Below are 18977 nucleotides of genomic sequence, written 5' to 3' on the forward strand. Positions count from 1 at the left end.
CCCTCTCATGTAGACGCAGAGCCACGATGAACACACATATACACTCACACACACACACACACACACACACACACACACACACACACACACACACACACACACACACACACACCAGACAATGAAGTGATGTGTAATAACAATTTGCTCCATTTTACTTGCTTCTTAAGGGTAATGGATAACACTTCCCCAGTCACAACAGCACTCAGACTAACTAATGTTCCTACTGAAGATACCATGCATCAATACACAGAGGTGAAACTTTAGTTTTATTTTATGTTGTCAGTGCACAATAATATGATGCTTAAAAATGTGCACTTCAGAAGTAAAGTATAATCTATTATTCCATCTTAATAAGCAATGATATATTTTAGCAAACCATAAAATAATCAAAACAATTTTGAGTTTGCAAAATCACCTTGAAATATTTTTCCTGAAATTATCATTTTGAAAGCTGATCTGAACCAGCTGTAAAAGAAAGCATAAATAAAGGGATTGAGCGTTGAATTTGATAGTGTAAGCCAGTTGAGGGTTTCAATCACAGCAACTGGTGGAGGATTATAAGATAAAGGCTGAAAGACAATACAAAGAAAATAAGGAGTCAAACATAAAAGAAAAACTCCCATTACTATAGCCAGAGTTTTGGTAGCCTTTCTCTCCATCTTACTGACAGTTGCTCCAGACTTTGTGCTCTGACACGTTGTGTTCTGGATGCTGTTCACCTGTTTCTTAGCAACAAGGAAAATCTTCAGGTAGATACAGAGCATTATGATCGCTGGGAGGTAAAATGAGAGAACAGGTCCAATAGTGTTTGCCATTACAACATCAACCGAGCACATCCCTTCACATGCTCCTTGGCTGAATCCTGCAATTATGATGCCAATTCCAATTAGAACAGAAACCCCCCAAGTCACAAGGATCATAACCACAGTTACGTGAACATTTATTTTAGTTCTATAGGTAAGAGGCTGACACACAGCATAATATCTGTCAATAGAAATACAACACAAGTTTAGAATAGAAGATGTACACAGTGATACATCAAAGCTGTCTCGTATTTTACATAATACATGTTCATGATACATACATGAGCTTACAGTGAATGCCATGCTAAAAGGAAAAACTAAAACTCCTACAAGCAGGTCAGCCACACCCAGAGACAGAATAAGGTAGTTTGTAGGAGTATGGAGCTCTTTGAAGTAAATGATGGAGATTATGACAAGAAGGTTTCCACATATTGTGGCGACAGATAGTATACCAAGGAAAATATATACTAATACACATACTATGGAAGGGTTGCTTGTAAATACATAACTTGTATTAGCAGATTCATAGCAGGGATGTATGCCATTAACAGTGTAAGTCCCATTGACAGTCACGTCTGGTTCCATGCTTTTTTGATTTCTGAAATAATAATCTATATTTATTTAGTATTTAAGCATTAACATCTATTGAGTCAGCATATATGTACAATTACAGCAACAGCAATCATTTTAAAGAAAACAAGGCATGATCATTTTCAGTTAATTTGCATTTTTCATTAAGTTTGTGTCCCTTACCAGGTAAATGTAACACCTCAGTATAACCCATGCAAGGACAGTGTTACGTGTTCTTATTCACTACCACTGTGCCGAGGTTTTGGACTTGATTCAGTATTTATAAACCCCTATCTCATTACCTAAATGAACAGAAAATGTGGTCATCCAATCAGATGTGGGTTTGCATGAGATACAAAGATGCAAAGTGAAGAGTAATGTTACAACAACTGTGTGTGTGTGTGTGTATTTGTGCTTGTTTGCAAGTGTTTAAATAATCTCTAAACGTTTTTGAAATGAGATGGACTGAAATAAGTTATACTGTCTCCTTTATTGCAGTATTATACGCCAGTATGATAATGATTATACATCATTATGATATGAAGATATTATACTGGCATAAAATGAGTGAATATATCGATACAAATATAGTTATTTCCTGAACAGTAAAAAAAGTTCAGAACATTTTGAAGAAAATGATGACTGTAATACCCAGCTAACCTAAAGCCAGATCTTGCAACTTACATGGCAAAACATTTCTTGCACAGTGTGTGCTATTGACTGTGTTATCATTTTTGAATCCTAATGGTGCACGTGCAATGGCGCTAATTGTGTGAGTTTGATCGCGGGATCATATTGGGACCATTTGTTTTTAATCGCATTATTCGCTCGGATGATCAGCGATTGGTTTGTCCTACTCCAATATTAAAGCGATTTTAACTACTTACTTTTAACTTACCTTCAGAACTACAATTGTTCTAGACATAGAGTCTGTGCCGGTTAATCAGTTATAGTTAATTTGAAATCTTTAATGTTAATTACAAACCAGTTTGCCGTAGTTTTTTCTTGGATCTGACATCTGATGGACCGTGCTTCTTTCAGACAGTCACCCAGTCTCCTGGCTTCTCGGCTGCTGCCAGGGGACTTCGGGGGGCTACGTTACAGCAGCTAACAATAATGATCGAGTTTCCCTGGAGCGGTGCCTTACCTTCAACCAATTCCAGGATTTTTTAAGTGGGGTGGCACAGGGGGGACCCATAATCAGTTCACTAGCAAGTAACACATCACAACATGTCGTTTAAAGTTTTAATGAATGCTTGATTATAGAATGTTGAGACTGGAGACTAGTTGGAGTGAGACTCAGTGTGGGGTTTCCTGAGGTGCTTTCACCCGAGCAGATTTCCGACCCCACTGGACGGTACCTATGAGAAATGAGAGAGGTATATACTGGGATGAGTAGGGTGGGATGATGGAAGAGGGGATGAAGGAATGAGGTAAGGAGAAGGTTGAGGTATCAAAGGGAAAGGGTGGGTGGGTCGAAAGGTCGGAGACAAACAGCATTGAGTGGGTTGTTGAGGAATATAAAGGCTTGTCAGGTGATTAGGTGTGTTTGAGGCGTGGCCCTGCTCCCAAACCTAAGTTAATTCATTAACTTTATTGAGGGGGGGGGGGGAATATGCTTAGAAATATCGGAAATATTGGATAGAACAACATATTGTTATTGTGCTAAATGAACTTATCGCATCACATAAAATATCACATTCATTATTAGTTTCATGTGTTTAATTTAAATTGTATATCCAAACACAATACACATTTTCTATAGGCTCAGTCTGTCACTTTTTAAAAAACAATTCCAGTGCTGGTTCCATTGTATCAGAATTTTGGAGTTTCATCATGGAAACATAAATTGGTCATGTGACAAGGCAGGGCTCGACAGTAACAGTTACCCAGTTGCCCTTTGCAACCAGATTGAGTCAATTGGCAACCGTTTCATTGCCTCGGTTGTTCAATATTAGTTTTTTCAATATATAAAAAAAGTCAAAACTTAAAATTTATTTCAAAAGAAGTCAATATTATTAAACACTACGTGCATTACAGTAACAACATTACAGCTGTTGTGCGACCGCTGTTACGGGGCGAGGGACGTTGAGGACCCAAAATGCAGAGAGAGCAGGCAGGCAGGCAGGAGGTTGTGGTACTCAGGAATTTAATAACAAAAAGCGGCAGTACAGGGACTGGAAACTCACAAAATAATAAACTGAGACAGAAACAGACACAAGGCACAGGGAAGAAACACAAGGGCATGGGTACAATACGATCCGACAAGACACAAAGGGATTCACAGAGGTTAAATACATGAGGTAGGGAGCAAACAAGGAACAGGTGGTAACATCAGGTGAAACACATCAGGGTGGGGCAGGACAATCAACAAAGGTGGGAAAACTCGGGTAGTAAATTGGACAAGACAAACCAGAAAACCAGACTATCACAATAAAACAGGAACACAGACAGAAAACATGACATAAACCAAAAGCAAGGCAAAACACCGAAACCATAACAGAACCCAGACGACCCTAAAAAACAAAAAACAACCCAGGGAGGGCGACAAAGGAGCCAAAAGTCACTGGGGCACAGGGAACAGAGGACCCTGGGGCACAGGGAACACAGAGGACACGGGGCATCGGAGAGGCCTAGGGAAAACAGAGGGCTTACAAGGGACAGGGAACTTTGGGGCTGGGGACAGAGGGAACACGGAACTGTGCGGACTTTTACAGGACAGGCTCGGATGGGACGGACTGGGGCAAAACAGACGCGGATAGGACAGACTCGGACAGGACAGACTCAGACAGGACAGACGGGACAGACTCAGACGCAGGGAAAGCCATAGGGACACAGATAGTGAAGGGGACAGAGACGGGCACGGTGACAGGGCCAAGGACGGGCACGGTGACAGGGACAAGGACGGGCACGGTGACAGGGACGGAAACGAGCACGGTGACAGGGACGGAGACAGGCACAGTGACAGGAACGAAGACAGGCACAGTGACAGGAACGAAGACAGGCACAGTCTTAGGGGCGGTCTCTGGGACGCCGAAGACCGGCAAAATCCCAGGGGTGGTCCCAGGGGCGCCAGGGACCGGCAAAGACCCGGAGGTGGTCCCAGAGGCCGACAAAGTCCCAGAGGCGGTCCCAGAGGCGGACTCATGGGAGCCGGAGACCGGCAAAGTCACAGAGGTGCTGGGCATTGCTGGGACACTGGGCAGCTTGGGGATACAAGAGAGCTCGGGGACAGTAGAGAGGCTACCAGCTAGCTGGGAATCAGGGGGACTGTCAGCAAGCTGGGACTCAGGAGAGCTGCTGGCTAGCTGGGACTCGGGGAAGCTGCTAGCTAGATGGGACTCAAGGGGGTTACCAGCTAGCTGGGGCTCAGAGAGATCGCTAGCTAGCAGGGAATCAGGAAGGCTGCTAGCTAGCTGAGAGTCAGAGAGGCCACAAGCAGGCCGGGGGTCTGGGAAGGGACTGCACGTCAACTCAGAGTCAGGAGAGCTGCACGTCAGCTCAGAGTCTGGAGAGCTGCACGTCAGCTCAGAGTCTGGAGAGCTGCACGTCAGCTCAGAGTCTGGAGAGCTGCACGTCAGCTCAGAGTCTGGAGAGCCGCACGTCGGCCCGGGGTCGGGAGAGCCGCACGTCGGCCCGGGGTCGGGAGAGCCGCACGTCGGCCCGGGGTCGGGAGAGCCACACGTCAGCGGCGAATCTGGGCGGCTGCACGTCAGCGGCGAATCTGGGCGGCTGCACGTCAGCGGCGAATCTGGCACACAGGTCGGCCCAGGCTCAGGCACCCAGGTTAGGTCAGGCTCAGGTCCGCTGGGCAGCTTGGGCTCAGGTCCAATGAGAGGCTGATTAGGGACATGGCGCTGAGAACCGTGTCGTCCCTTCCTCCGTCCACGGCCTCCACGGGTCCCTGTGAAGACAGCCATGCGGGTTCCTTCATAGGACTGCTGGTGGTTGGGGGCGTACGCTGACCGGGTAGCGTCCGAGCAGTCCGATGAGAGTTCTGGGGAAGCCGGTAAGGTGGCAGGCTGGCTGACAAAGCACGCACCGACGGCCACGGTGGGGAGGAGGCAGGCTGGTGGTTGGTGAGTCACTGGAGGTGGCTTGTAGGAAACAGTCCAGCTGGTGCTTGAAGCCCTCCAGCTGGGGAACCAAGTGACTCACCCAAGGTCTCTCTGATAGCCACTGCCGCTGAATGGCAAGCTTCTTCAGGAAAGGAGGACGCCAGTCCGGCTCAGAGCAGAGCAAACACCGCACAGTCCAGCCGAACTCCAACACCTTCTTAGTACACAGAGTCTCTCCGCTGGGTCCATGTTGGTCGGATCGTTATGTTACGGGGCGAGGGACGTTGAGGACCCAAAATGCAGAGAGAGCAGGCAGGCAGGCAGGAGGTTGTGGTACTCAGGAATTTAATAACAAAAAAGCGGCAGTACAGGGACTGGAAACTCACAAAATAATAAACTGACACAAAAACAGACACAAGGCACAGGGCACAGGGAAGAAACACAAGGGCATGGCTACAAAACGATCCGACAAGACACAAAGGGATTCACAGAGGTTAAATACATGAGGTAGGGAGCAAACAAGGAACAGGTGGTAACATCAGGTGAAACACATCAGGGTGGGGCAGGACAATCAACAAAGGTGGGAAAACTCAGGTAGTAAATTGGACAAGACAAACCAGAAAACCAGACTATCACAATAAAACAGGAAACAGGAACACAGACAGAAAACATGACATAAACCAAAAGCAAGGCAAAACACCAAAACCATAACAACCGCTTTCCACATGCAAATTTGCCATGAAAAGATACAGGCAACGAAATTTTCTGTTCACGTTAACGGTGCATGTTAAAATCCGGTGCTAATATGGCACCGGTTCACGCAGATTGTCTGCCACATGAGCGAGAAGAGACAAGTTGCGCTTTCAATATGCGTTCGTGGGAGGGTCGTGGGGAAAGTGGGAGTTCCACCCAAAAAGGTGGGAGGATAAGCACAAAGTGCACCTAATTATATATTCCGTGGTATTTACAAAGACTGTCAGTAAGAGCGCGCCTCTATTCTGCGGGGGAAAATTCTCCGCCTTTTAAAAGCAGGTGTAAACCAGCCGCAATCGAGTTTCCTCGTAGACCTTTATGCCGCTGGTGAAATGGCAACAGTAATTTGAGTAAGACGAAGACATAGGCGAGGCTGAAAATATTTTTAACACAATAATCACACTTGTCAGTGAACACAACATAATTTAGCGTTACAGAACAAGCAGCCATGCAATATTAGAGTTACTGGATGAAATCAAAAATGAAATTGAATCTCCCACTCAGCGTTCAAATCCCATTCCAGTTAAACTCCTCACTACATTACAAATATTGGCATCAGGATCATTTCAAACAGTCATAGCATCAGCAGTGGGAATATCGCAGTCTGCACTCAGCCATATCATAGCACAAGTACCGCTTTGCTACAGCGCAATTTACGGTATAGTGGGCAGAGAAAGACGCTGATTGCCTGATGGGTGTCAGGGTTGATAAATACTACGCAAAATGTGGAAGCATAGCGTGCGCTTTTACCGAACTCGCATAAACAGACGCAGCGCAAACTGCGCTAGTGTTAGTAAATTAGGCCCTGAGTATGGAAAGATCAGAGAAATGGAACGTTTGCCTAAATTGTATCCAAATCCTAAGTGTTGAACTTACTACTGGGCTAGAGGAGAATCGTGATGGGGAGGAGGGGGAGTTTTGATGTAATCAGTGCAGCAAGTGACGCTAGTTTACACCAGTCTGTTTCAGGAGATTGAAACCAGTAAAAAAAATTAATTGTAAATTTGCAGCCCAATAATAAATCATTAAGTTTGGGAGGGTAAGTCCACCACTCTGTCTTGGTCTTTCAAGGAGTTTTTTACGTAGAAGTTTTACCTCCCCCTAAAAAACTTGAAAGTAGCTTATCTGTTGCTCGGAAGAAAGACTTTGGAAGGTAAACTTTTTTTTTTTTTTTTTAGATCAACTTTATTTATTTTTTTATGCAAACATACAGAACAGAGAAACACAAACTGAACAAGAACAAAAACCTGAGGTCATTAGGTCTGATATTTGCACTGCTGCGCTTTTCCATAGGTTGACAGTTGATGATTTAGCTTTGTTAATTCTTTCTGTAAAGAGCTCAAGCATAACTATGTCTAGAAAATACACCAACCACTGTTTTATACAAAGCGTGTGCTGCCCGCGTTGAGCTATCATTTTCTTGGTTGCAGTTGAGCCGACTAGCCAAATTTTCCTCTGTCTCCCAAGCAAGTGTAATTTAGAGTCATCATTAAGTAATAAAACAGTCGGGTCAGTAGGAATTCTACAATGTGAAAAATGTGCGCAACCGCCGGCAACAAAACAACATTTTGGAGAGAGCCTGGGCATTATTCAACATGTGTTTCTGTATGATAAGTTTCATCATTTTTTTAAAAAAAAAAAAATTTTTGGGGCATGATGACTTTGGCAAACACTTTTTTTTCAGCTTTTTAGCTGCCACGTTTTATTGTGACGTCTTCTGTGCATGCAGGATGTTTGAAAGACACACATTCATACAAAAACACAGGGGTTCCTACCTTTATAGTTACATGCTATTATTGTTATATGTGTCTATGTTCTGTTTTAATTATATTATTATTATTTTTTAGATAGTACTTTGTTAATATCTATTTTGAAAAGTGATATAAGAATGCATTATATATATATATATATTTTATGTACTTTTTGGACTTGAGATATTGTTGAGATATGTCTCAAAAACCAAGGAACTTTTCATCGATTTTAGACGTGTTAAACCTGCAGCCATGGAGTCTATCATTCACAATAAAAAGCTGGAAATGGTCACCTCATATATATGAGGTGATATGATATGCCAAATATGATAATATTTAGGTACCATTTTTGATGACCACTTTAAATTAAATGTTAATACTGAGGCTATTGTGAAATATAGGCAACAGAGAATTCACTTACTCAGGAAACTGAACCTTTTCTGTCAGGCCAGTCACTGTCTGTTATTTTTATCAATCTTTTATCGAAAGCTGTATGACTTTTTTTCTTTTATCTGCTGGTTTTACAGCCTTACACTGTAAGACAGAAACAGCCTAAACAATTTAGTCAAAATCTGCTCTAAAATTATTGGTATGAAACGAAGAGATTTAAATTCTCTTTGTAATCAACAAATCTTCTGTGTAGCATTTTGTCTTCTTCAGATCATGTTCTTCAGAGTAAATTTTCTCTGTTGCCATCAAGACGTTATATTTTACCTGCTTTTAAATGGATAAAATATCTCTCTCTCTCTCTCTCTCTCTCTCTCTCTCTCTCTCTCTCTATATATATATATATATATATATATATATATATATTTTTTTTTTTGTATTTTTATTTATTTATCTACTCTCTAGGGTGTAGACCTATATGTAGGCTTGTGTGCTATGTATGTTTGTGTTGTCTGTAGCTGGTCCTAACTAATTCCCCCTTGTAAATTCCAATTCCTGTTATCTGCATGCGTTAATGAGTATTTTTACATGCACACAAATTTTCCGAATATGACAATATTCCGAATTTGATAAGGGTCATGTAAACAGCGTTTCCCCCCCTAATTTAGCATTTTCAGATTAAGACGTGGAATATGCCGGTGATATTTGGGTTTTAGACGCATTCTTTGGACAGCACATTGAGAATATGCGTCTCAATTTGGGTTTTTTCCACAGTTTACGGCCTTTTGCCTGTTTACGGCTTACAGTCAGCTCTGTGCATTGCTATGGTTGTTGTACACAAACCAACTAGCCAACAGTTTGCATGGCTGGGGTAGAAAAGAAAAGGACAAACAGGTTCAACAGGTTTTTGGATATGTGCAAACATCACAATGCCGACCTTTTCAAGAAGGCGGTTGAAGGAATGAAAGAGGGAGGCTGTGTTTGCACGGTCTGTAGAAAACGTTGAAAAAAATCCTGTTTTTCACGGCTGCATGTAAACTGGAATATTAGTGGAAAATTCGCTTTCATTAGCCATGTAAACAGCTTAGTCGGAAAATTGGCTTTTTCTGAGTAAGGGCAAAACCTAAAATATTATGTTAATGTTGTCATTGTGTTGAAATTAAATGTCAAACTGTTCTTATATTTACCTTAACGTATCATTATTTTTAAATGCAAAATACCGGTTTATATACAGAAATTTTTTCTCAGTGAACGGTATATATTATACAGTAGTGGTAAAATATGAATCTTTATTGTTTCAACCTTCACCATAACTCTATAATTAAAATGGTATTTGAACATTCAGACCATCAAGTCAAAGAAGTTTTGAGTTGGCAAAATGTCCCTGAAATATCTTTCCCGAAATGATCATTCTGAAAGCTGATCTGAACCAGCTGTAAAAGAAAGCATAAATGAATGGATTGAGCATTGAATTTAAAAGTGTAAGCCAGTTAAGTGTTTCTATCACAGCAATTGGTGTAACGTTATATGTTAAAGGCTGAAATATGATACAAAGAAAGTAAGGAGTCCAACACAAGAGAAAAACTCCCAAAACAATAGCCAGAGTTTTAGTGGCCTTTCTCTCATTCTTACTCACAGTTCCTCCAGACTTTTTGCTCTGACAGGTTGTGTTTTGGATGCTGCGTGCCTGTTCCTGTGCAACAAGGAAGATCTTCAGGTAGATACTAAGCATTATAATGACTGGGATATAAAAGGAAAATATGCACGCTAGAGTGGTTGATATTAGAGCATCAATTAAACAACTTTCTTCACATTTTCCTTGATTAAAACCTGCAATAATGATGCCAATCCCAATCAAAGAAGCAATTCCCCAGCTCACCAGGATCATAATCCTAATAATATGATCATTAATTTTACTTTCATAAACAAGAGGCTTACAAACTGCGTAATATCTGTCAATAGAAATACAGCATAAGTTCAAAATTGAAGCTGTGCTCAGTGTAACATCAAAGCTTCCTCGTACTTTACAAAATAAACCCTCATGATACCAACACGAGGTTACAGTGAATACCATGCTAAAAGGAAAAACTAAAACTCCCACAAGCAGGTCAGCCACAGCCAGAGAGAGAATAAGGTAGTTAGTAGGGATGTGGAGCTGTTTGAAGTAAATGATGGAGATTATTACAAGAAAGTTTCCACATATTGTGACAACAGACAATGTGCTAAGGAAAAAATATAATAAAACGCATATTATGGAAGGGTTGCTTGTAAATATGTAGGTTGTGTTAGCTAATACATAGCAGGGATGTATTTCATTAACATTGTAAGTCCCGGGGACAGTCACTTCTGGTTCCATGCTTGTAGATTCCTGAAATTGAATTATATTAAGGAAACTTTGTAAATATTTGGAATATTTACCAACATCAGTGTTCTTAAACAAAAACGCTTGTAGTTTATTATGTTTCATATCATATACCTTTGGTTATCCGATGCGTCAGTGTGGGTGTGAGTCCTTATTAACTGTGCCACTGTGAAGAACCTTTGGACTTGATATTAAAATAATCAATCCCCACCTAACTACCATGAGACAAAGGTCTCTTGTCCAATCAGATGGGATAAACTGCATTCTGTTCGCATGTGATTTGAATAATAATACACTATGTGTGTCTGTTTCAATAATTTTAAATTAACTTTCTTTTGTTGAAGAAGTCCTGCCCACTGTCCATTATGCATGCAAATACTTTATTTCACAACGTTTCGGTCACACAGACCTTCCTCGTGTTGCTGGTAACCTTTACCTTTTCCGACGCACCTGCCCCAAAAAAGAGGTGTGCAAAAGCACTTTTGAATCATTTGTTTAATGTATTTTTGGTCATACTTTATTTTCCGGTACATTAAAAAGACGTAATGCACCGTACTTTGTATCAAATTAAACTAGAAATAATGTTGTTTTTCTTAGACAGAAAAAGAACAGTTACTGTATACCCTAATGAAATAAGAAACCATACACCTAAATTATGCTGTCACTAGAAACGCATATATTGCTGTATTAAACTAAAAATATACTATATATAGACAATATATTATACCAAATTACACTATTTAGAAACCAAATACCATTAGAAGAAAAGTACTGGTAATGTCAAACCATGTCGTCACATCTGCCGCAACTTCAGTCCTTCTTGCGCTCCGGCGCTCAGGCGCTCCGGGTCCTGTGGTGTTTGAGGGTACATATTGTATATATATTATATAGCATCCAGCATCCCCTGACATTAGAGGCTGTCCCAATCTGCCATAAGTTTGGCCATACATGCAGTTACATTAGCCTTAGTCCAACATGCAAATGTTTACATTAAATTACCCTTGACACCTGCCCGTCAAGAGTGGCTTAAACAGGAGTTGTGGCCGAGGTTTGGGTTCCCTGGGGTCTTGGGTGCAATAGATTGCACACATGTGCAACTATGTGCCCCATCAGAGAACACTCTGGTCTATGTGAACCGTAAGGGAACCCATTCCATCAAGTTTATCAGTGTTTTTTTGCTCCCAACGGTTGGGAGGCACAATAGCCAGGTGATTTGCGATGCAACGTAAGGTTACACATGTATTTGCCAATTATCCTGGATCAGGATGTGACTCCTTTATATTGGCCAACTCTGTCATTCCTGTAGTCATCCAGGGGGAACCACTCCTGAATTTTCAAAACAAACGAAAGAACGCGCTGTAATAGATACAATGTTTGGCATGCTGAAAATGGGCTTCAGATGTTTGGATAAGTCAGGGAGAACATTACGATATAGTCCTCAGAAGGTCGGAGCATTTTTCGTGGAATGTTGTGTGTTGCATAACACTGACAGATTACAGGACTTTATAAGGCGTGATGCTGAACTGCATGTGCCGATGCCAATGAACCCAAATACGCCAGCAGCAATACGGGAGAGGAGAGATCAACTGACAGAAGAGCTGCTTCATCTGTAGCCAGGTAAGAAAGCTCAATTGTTTATTTAAAAGTGCATTTATGTGGATTTTTAATCACATTGCATTTTACCAATGTTTATTTTTTTTTTTTATCAATACGAGCCAGGGGATTCAGTGTGTCTTTATGGTGAAAACTATCTTTGAACAATATTTACCACTTGGCGCAAATATTTACCATATATTCTTTATTTAACATTAGTGATCAGGTAGCCAATATTTAAGCATTTCAACTGTTAATTCCTGATTGATAATAAAAAGAATAAAATTATACTAACAATTTAATTCTTAATTTAAAGTGGTGTTGGCCTTCTTCCTCCTCGGGTTCGCAGGCGGGGAGGACAATGGGACTGGCCACGGGAGGTTCCAGGAACAGCAGGGCACAGTGTGGTCTCTCCAGCATACTAAATCCAGCCTGCTGGACTTCGAGGAATGGATGGTCCTCCTCCCTCATGAGGCTACCATGTCGAGATGTGGGTCGGCTACCCTCTCCTCCCGACCTCAGTGATGGTTGCTCCACCGTCTCTTCCCCCCCACAACTACGCCCTGTTCCTGCCTACTGGGACCGGCCTCACAAGCTTCAGCCAGCGGAGCTGCATGAAAGTTACAGTTAATTTATTTCATTTTGTGGCATGTGTTGATTGATTGATTGATTGATTTCTGGATCAGTAATCCAAAGGATAACATGCTAAAGTAAAATACTTATTTCCAGTACGGTCCTTTCCACACTGAAGGTAGAGGCAGCGAGAAGAGGAGGACACGCTCACCGCTACCTCCTCCCACGCCTGTGTTACTTTGTGGAGTTTTGCTGCCATCATAGTAGGAATGCGCCAAGGTACAAACACGCCTGGCTTTTAAAGGGAAAATCTCATTAAAATAGGTCCCACTATCTTAATGAGGGACAACATGTCAACTTAAACAGAAATCCCCATAATTCCTTCAAAAATCACATTGTTTTGTGAGTTGTTGAGTTAAGGGAGACTTTTTAAACCCTGTAAACACTGTCTACGACAGATTTGTGATCATTTGTGCCCCATCGTAAACTCAGCAAACAAAATGCATCAAGTTATTATTATATACATATATATTATTATTTCTATCTTTGTTTAAAAAAACTGTTTGTGCTGGCCTGTTACTGATTGATGGGACAGCTGTGGCTTTGTCATTCTTATACTTGTAGACTTGATTTACTATTGGCTTTTGTCAATTTGGATTTACAACAGGGTCCGGATAAGAAATAGTTTGGGTGCTCTGTTTCTCTTCACACGGCAATCCAAATGTTAAAAATAGTTTAGGTATTCCCCTAATATGTATGTATATTGCATTTACTATACACATAATGACATTGCGTACATCTAAATGTAACCCTGTCATGTGTTTTTTTGCTTTCTGATCTACGTTAGTGTACTCCATGTTTAGGCAGGTGGGATGGGTGGGTGGCAATGTTTGCTGTAAATGTATTTTTTTTTTTAAGTATTTTTATAGTAAAAGTATTAGTCTAAGAACATGTGACTCTTATTTTGTGCTTGCCAAGAATTTAAAATTAAAACATTAAACAAGTTGTGGTTGTGGCTCTTTTGGCAGCACTGAAGAAATGTAATGTGGAGGTTGAACTGGTCCAGGTGATTTCCATATTCAGAGCCTCAGCTCTGTAAACCCCACTGTCAGAGCCAGGCCTCAGAAAACCTTGCCTGAGGAGGTCTTTTAAAAAACAGCCTTCCGTACCAGTGGCGGATCTAGAAACTTTTACCTGGGTTGGCAAAGGGGGGGCAAGAGGTCTAGGCAGGGTGGCATGGGTATATGGTACATGGGATTCCCTATATGTGAATGGCTTTAACCAAACAAACACAAAAAAACTTTTAAATACTTTTAATACTTTTCAGAGCCATATTCCTCAGCCACTAACAACACCAATTCTTCCTTTAAGAAGTCATTGTTTTATGGGTTTATAGCCTGTTTACCCCTCATTATCTTGCTGCTAGAGTTTGAAATGGACATAGCCAATGCATGTAAGTGACATTACATATTATCCTACTGTACGGCAATTTATATGGAAGAAGAATAAAAACATACCATATGGTCCAGGGGTAACTAGAGGCCTCTTCCTCCCTGTCATCTTCATCTGCCTCCTCCTGATCACTCCCTGCCTCTGTCCCTCTCTCTGAATCTGCAGCCTCCTCTTCATCCCTCCCTCTCCATTCTTCTTTTTCCTCATCTCCTTCACTTATTTCCTCATCTCCTTCACTTATTTCATCTTCTCCATCACTTATTTCATCTTCTCCTTCTGTGGTCTTCTCCTGCTCTGACCCTCCATGGTCTCTCCAGTTTACTGCCTTCTCCTTCATTTCCCTCACGCTCTTCCTCTTGTGTACTTCTTTGAATTTTCTTAGCAAAAAAGCTGGCAATATCCCCACTTTTAGCCTTCCTTTTCATGTTTAGGCTCCAGCTACTTTCTTCAGCTACTCTGGCCTGCAAAAGTCAATATGTGAAAACCTCTGGTTATCCTTGTATTGCATTACAGCCTTATGGCTGTGATATGTGAGAGTAAGTGGATTTTATAGGACTGCTTAGCTAATCAAATAACAATGATGATCTCCTAACTGGCACTGTATTGTGTGTTGTGTAAATGTTATGGATACAAACAAGATTTTATATTTTATATTAAAAAATTCTTGTCTTTACTAAAATCAAAATTAGGCTAATCAAAGGGCAGAGTGCTCTTATAAATCACGAGGGAGCGATTTGACCGCTGATTTTGGCTAACATAATCGACTCGCTGTTTTTGCTGATGCTGAATCGTCTTTAGCATACAATACAATTTATAATCAATCTATATATAATTTATTACAAATGTAACTTTAAGTTAAACGTGTGTTTAAACTGCACCTGGGGAAACTCACTTCACCTTCAGAGGCTCGGGGACAGCTCAGTCTCTCCAGCCGGGTTTGCAGGGCCACCGGCCCCAACTGCTCTCACTCTGTGTGAGAAAGGCTGAGCGACCGACGGCTTGTGTATTGAATGGGGGCGTATTAAGTATTTGAGGGGCAGGGGGCTATGATTACATATAAAATTAAAAATTAAATTGTTCACTTTTGGTAAATGTATTGTTTAGTTCAATGTTTTGAGAAGCTTGTGGACATAGTGGCGGTTTGTTTTTACAAGTACAGTTTTTGGATCACCAAAGTTGAGGGTGGGGGCACCTGCCCCTTGCCCCCGTAGATCCGCCCCTGTTCCGTACTAAACTTTATTCAAATCAAAATTACAACCTTGTGTGTGTCATGTTGTACCTGTAATTGATTGACACAATTATGTTGTTCATATTTCTTTTTTTATTAGCCTATTGTTTAAAAGTTGATGAAATCTACTAAAACCTTCACACAATATATTTTTCAACATGTACAGTACAGGCCATAAGTTTGTGTTTCTTTATTTTCATGACTATTTACGTTGTAGATTCTCACTGAAGGCATCAAAACTATGAATGAACACATATGGAATTATGTACTTAACAAAAAAGTGTGAAATAACTGAAAACATGTCTTATATTTTAGATTCTTCAAAGTAGCCACCCTTTGCTTTTTTTGATAACTCTGCAAACCCTTGGTGTTCTCTCAATGAGCTTCATGAGGTAGACACCTGAAATGGTTTTCACTTCACAGGTGTGCTTTGTCAGGGTTAATTAGTGGAATTTCTTCCCTTATTAATAAAAAAAGCAAAGGGTGGCTACTTTGAAGAATCTAAAATATAAGATATGTTTTCAGTTATTTCACACTTTTTTGTTAAGTACATAATTCCATATGTGTTCATTCATAGTTTTGATGCCTTCAGTGAGAATCTACAATATAAATAGTCATGAAAATAAAAAGGAAACACATTGAATGAGAAGGTGTGTCCAAACCTTTGGCCTGTACTGTAAATGTTTATATTGTTTTCTCTGGTAGAGTACAGTGTATAGTATTGTGTGTGTTTGTGCGTGTGACTGCTTTCATTTCAATTATAGACATGTCTATTCAACACATATTCAGTAGAACCATATTCTGCACACCTAACAGTAAATCAGAGCAGTTTTGAGTTGGTAAAATCATCTTGAATTATTTTCCCAGAAATTATCATTCTAAAAGCTGATCTGAACCAGCTGTAAAAGAAAGCATAAATAAATGGATTGAGCATTGAATTTGACACTGCAAGCCAGTTAAGTAATTCAATCAAAGGAAGTGGCACATAGACATGACTGAAAGAACGAACGGTAGTACAAAGAAAGAAAGGAAGCCAACAAATCAAAAAGAATCCCATAACGATAGCCAGAGTTTTGGTGGCTTTCCTTTCATTCTTACTGACAGTTGCTCCAGACGTTTTGCTCGGACAGGTTGTGTTCTGGATGCTGCGTGCCTGTTTCTGTGCAACAAGGAAAATCTTAAAGTAGATACACAGCATTAGAATCACTGGGAGGTAAAATGAGAAAATAAGTCCAAAAATGTTTGCCATTATAGCATTAATTAAACATGTTGCGGCACACTTTTCTTGGTTTATTCCTACAATTATGAAGCTAATTACAATTACGACAGAAACCCCCCAACTAACCAAGATCATGATGACAGCAACATGATCATTTATTTTAGTTCTATAGGTCAGAGGCTGACACACTGCATAATATCTGTCAATAGAAATACAACACAGGTGCAGAATAGAAGATGTGCACAGCGATACATCAACGGTGCTCCGTACTTCACAAAATAAACCTTCATAGTACAGACATAATGTTTCTGAGAATTCCATGGTGAGAGGAATGACCAAAAAGCCAACAAGCAGGTCAGCCACAGCCAGAGAGAGAATAAGGTAGTTAGTAGGAGTGTGGAGCTGTTTGAAGTAAATGATGGAGATTATTACAACAAGGTTTCCACATACAGTTACAACAGATAATGAGCCAAGGAAAATATGTAACAATACACATATTCCGGAAGGGTTGCTTGTCAGTACGGAAGAGGCATCTATTTTATAGCAGGGATGTATCACAGTAAGATCATTAGTCCTGTTAATGCTGATTCCCATATCCATGCTTGTGTCTTCCTGTAATTCAGCATACATAAATTGTAAAATGATATTGAGAAATGTTCAGTTTTAATGTACAATTCAAACAGTAATTTTCTTTTATAATACCTCTCAAGAAAAGTTCATACTATACCTATTAAACCCTCTGGGTAGTCTAAACACCAGTATGGATGTTCTTGGTTACTGTTGCACTCTGCAGGACATGGACTTAATATTTAATAGTTCCTATGTAATTAGAATAATTTATGCAAACTTTTCTTGCCCAATCAGATGGAGGATACAGCAGCCTGTAAGATGCCTTACAACAAAGAAAGGTAACAATTTGCTGTGTGTGTGTGTGTGTGTACATTTACATTTTGTCCACAATGCTAACATAATTATTGTATAGACGCTGATACACTCCCAGATTGAGATCCATTTTCAGCCTAAATCTGACAACAAAATCTTCAGGCCATACAATGATATGGGTTGTTTTTTTTCTACCCTGTAGAGGCCTACAACCGACAGGAGCGTTTCCCGTCAACATCTAAACCACAGAACATCGGTCACGGTTTCAAACGTAAAGGTTGTGCTTTTAAACACATCTTTAAGGTTGTGAAACGTTATAACTTCTTAGTAAAGTTTATAAAAAAAAGCTTGTAGTCAGACCTTACTTCACTTTGGTTATGCATGTAAATTCCCCATTTACTTTGATTTTTCAAATGGGACACAAACTCCAGCCTCCTGGGTGAAAGTCCTGTGCTTGTTTGACCCAACGGGCCTCTTTATATGGAAATTTGGCACTGTTAGACTTTGTCATCTTACTTCTTTCTTTACTCCCAACATAATTACTATGGTCACTAGAGGGTTGCCCCCACTATAAATGTGAATATACTACATATTCGCAATTGCTGTTTGAACAAAAGACCTGAGGGAGCATTTTATGGGGGAGAACAGAGAGAGTGTCGGCTCTAACCTTGGGTCATTGTCTATGGCCTCTGTCTTGCTTTCTTGATTTCATCTTACTTCAGGTTGTCAGTGTTATTTTGCTAGTATCATTTTCAACACCCAAGTCTAAATTGAATGGCAACACATTCATTAAAATGTTACAGCACGCTCAAATTAATACTTCACTGTAATATATTGTCTGTTTTGATATAATTTCAAAAATACAAAATAAGTATACAAAATCATGGTTTATGCGGGTTTTACCAAGTCAAATTTAAGACTTTTTAAAAACATCATTACATTGGTTATTACATTTAAAGGAACACGCCGACTTATTGGGAATTTAGCTTTTTCTCCGCAACCCCAAGAGTTAGACAAGTCCATACATACCCTTCTCATCTCCGTGCGTGCTGTAATGCTGTCTGACGGCTCCAGCGGTATCAGGCCATACCTGATACCGATACGATACGGCCATAACCTTAAACAAACCGGGAACTATTTCCTAGTTCCCGGTTTGTTTAAGGTTAGAAGATGGCTATGTCTCATGTTACGTTGTTTTTTGTACATGCTGTGACTCTACAAATCACAACATGTAAATAGGAACATGTTGGCGTTATTTTGTCACTTATTCGGAGCAGTAGGATTGCTGGAACCATTCACCTGCCTGTTCTGTGCTGGCCTGCTGCCGCTGGAGCCGTCAGACACGC

The 18977-nt window shown here is 40.5% G+C and overlaps 3 protein-coding genes across 3 annotated transcripts; all 3 read right to left on the bottom strand.

Moving 5' to 3' along the window:
• Positions 1-386: 386 nt before the first annotated feature.
• LOC120546378 (trace amine-associated receptor 1-like) lies at positions 387-1388 on the bottom strand. Its single transcript, XM_039781305.1, has one exon. The coding sequence runs from the start codon at positions 1386-1388 to the stop codon at positions 387-389; it is 1002 nt and encodes a 333-aa protein (XP_039637239.1).
• An 8288-nt stretch (positions 1389-9676) lies between these two features.
• Positions 9677-10678, bottom strand: LOC120546379 (trace amine-associated receptor 1-like). The gene has a single exon (XM_039781306.1). The coding sequence runs from the start codon at positions 10676-10678 to the stop codon at positions 9677-9679; it is 1002 nt and encodes a 333-aa protein (XP_039637240.1).
• Positions 10679-16350: 5672 nt separating this feature from the next.
• Positions 16351-17349, bottom strand: LOC120546380 (trace amine-associated receptor 1-like). Its single transcript, XM_039781307.1, has one exon. It carries the CDS (start codon positions 17347-17349, stop codon positions 16351-16353), a length of 999 nt encoding a protein of 332 aa, XP_039637241.1.
• Positions 17350-18977: the final 1628 nt, after the last annotated feature.

This window comes from Perca fluviatilis, chromosome 18 (genome assembly GCF_010015445.1).
Source record: "Perca fluviatilis chromosome 18, GENO_Pfluv_1.0, whole genome shotgun sequence".
Classification (NCBI taxonomy): Eukaryota; Metazoa; Chordata; class Actinopteri; order Perciformes; family Percidae; genus Perca; species Perca fluviatilis.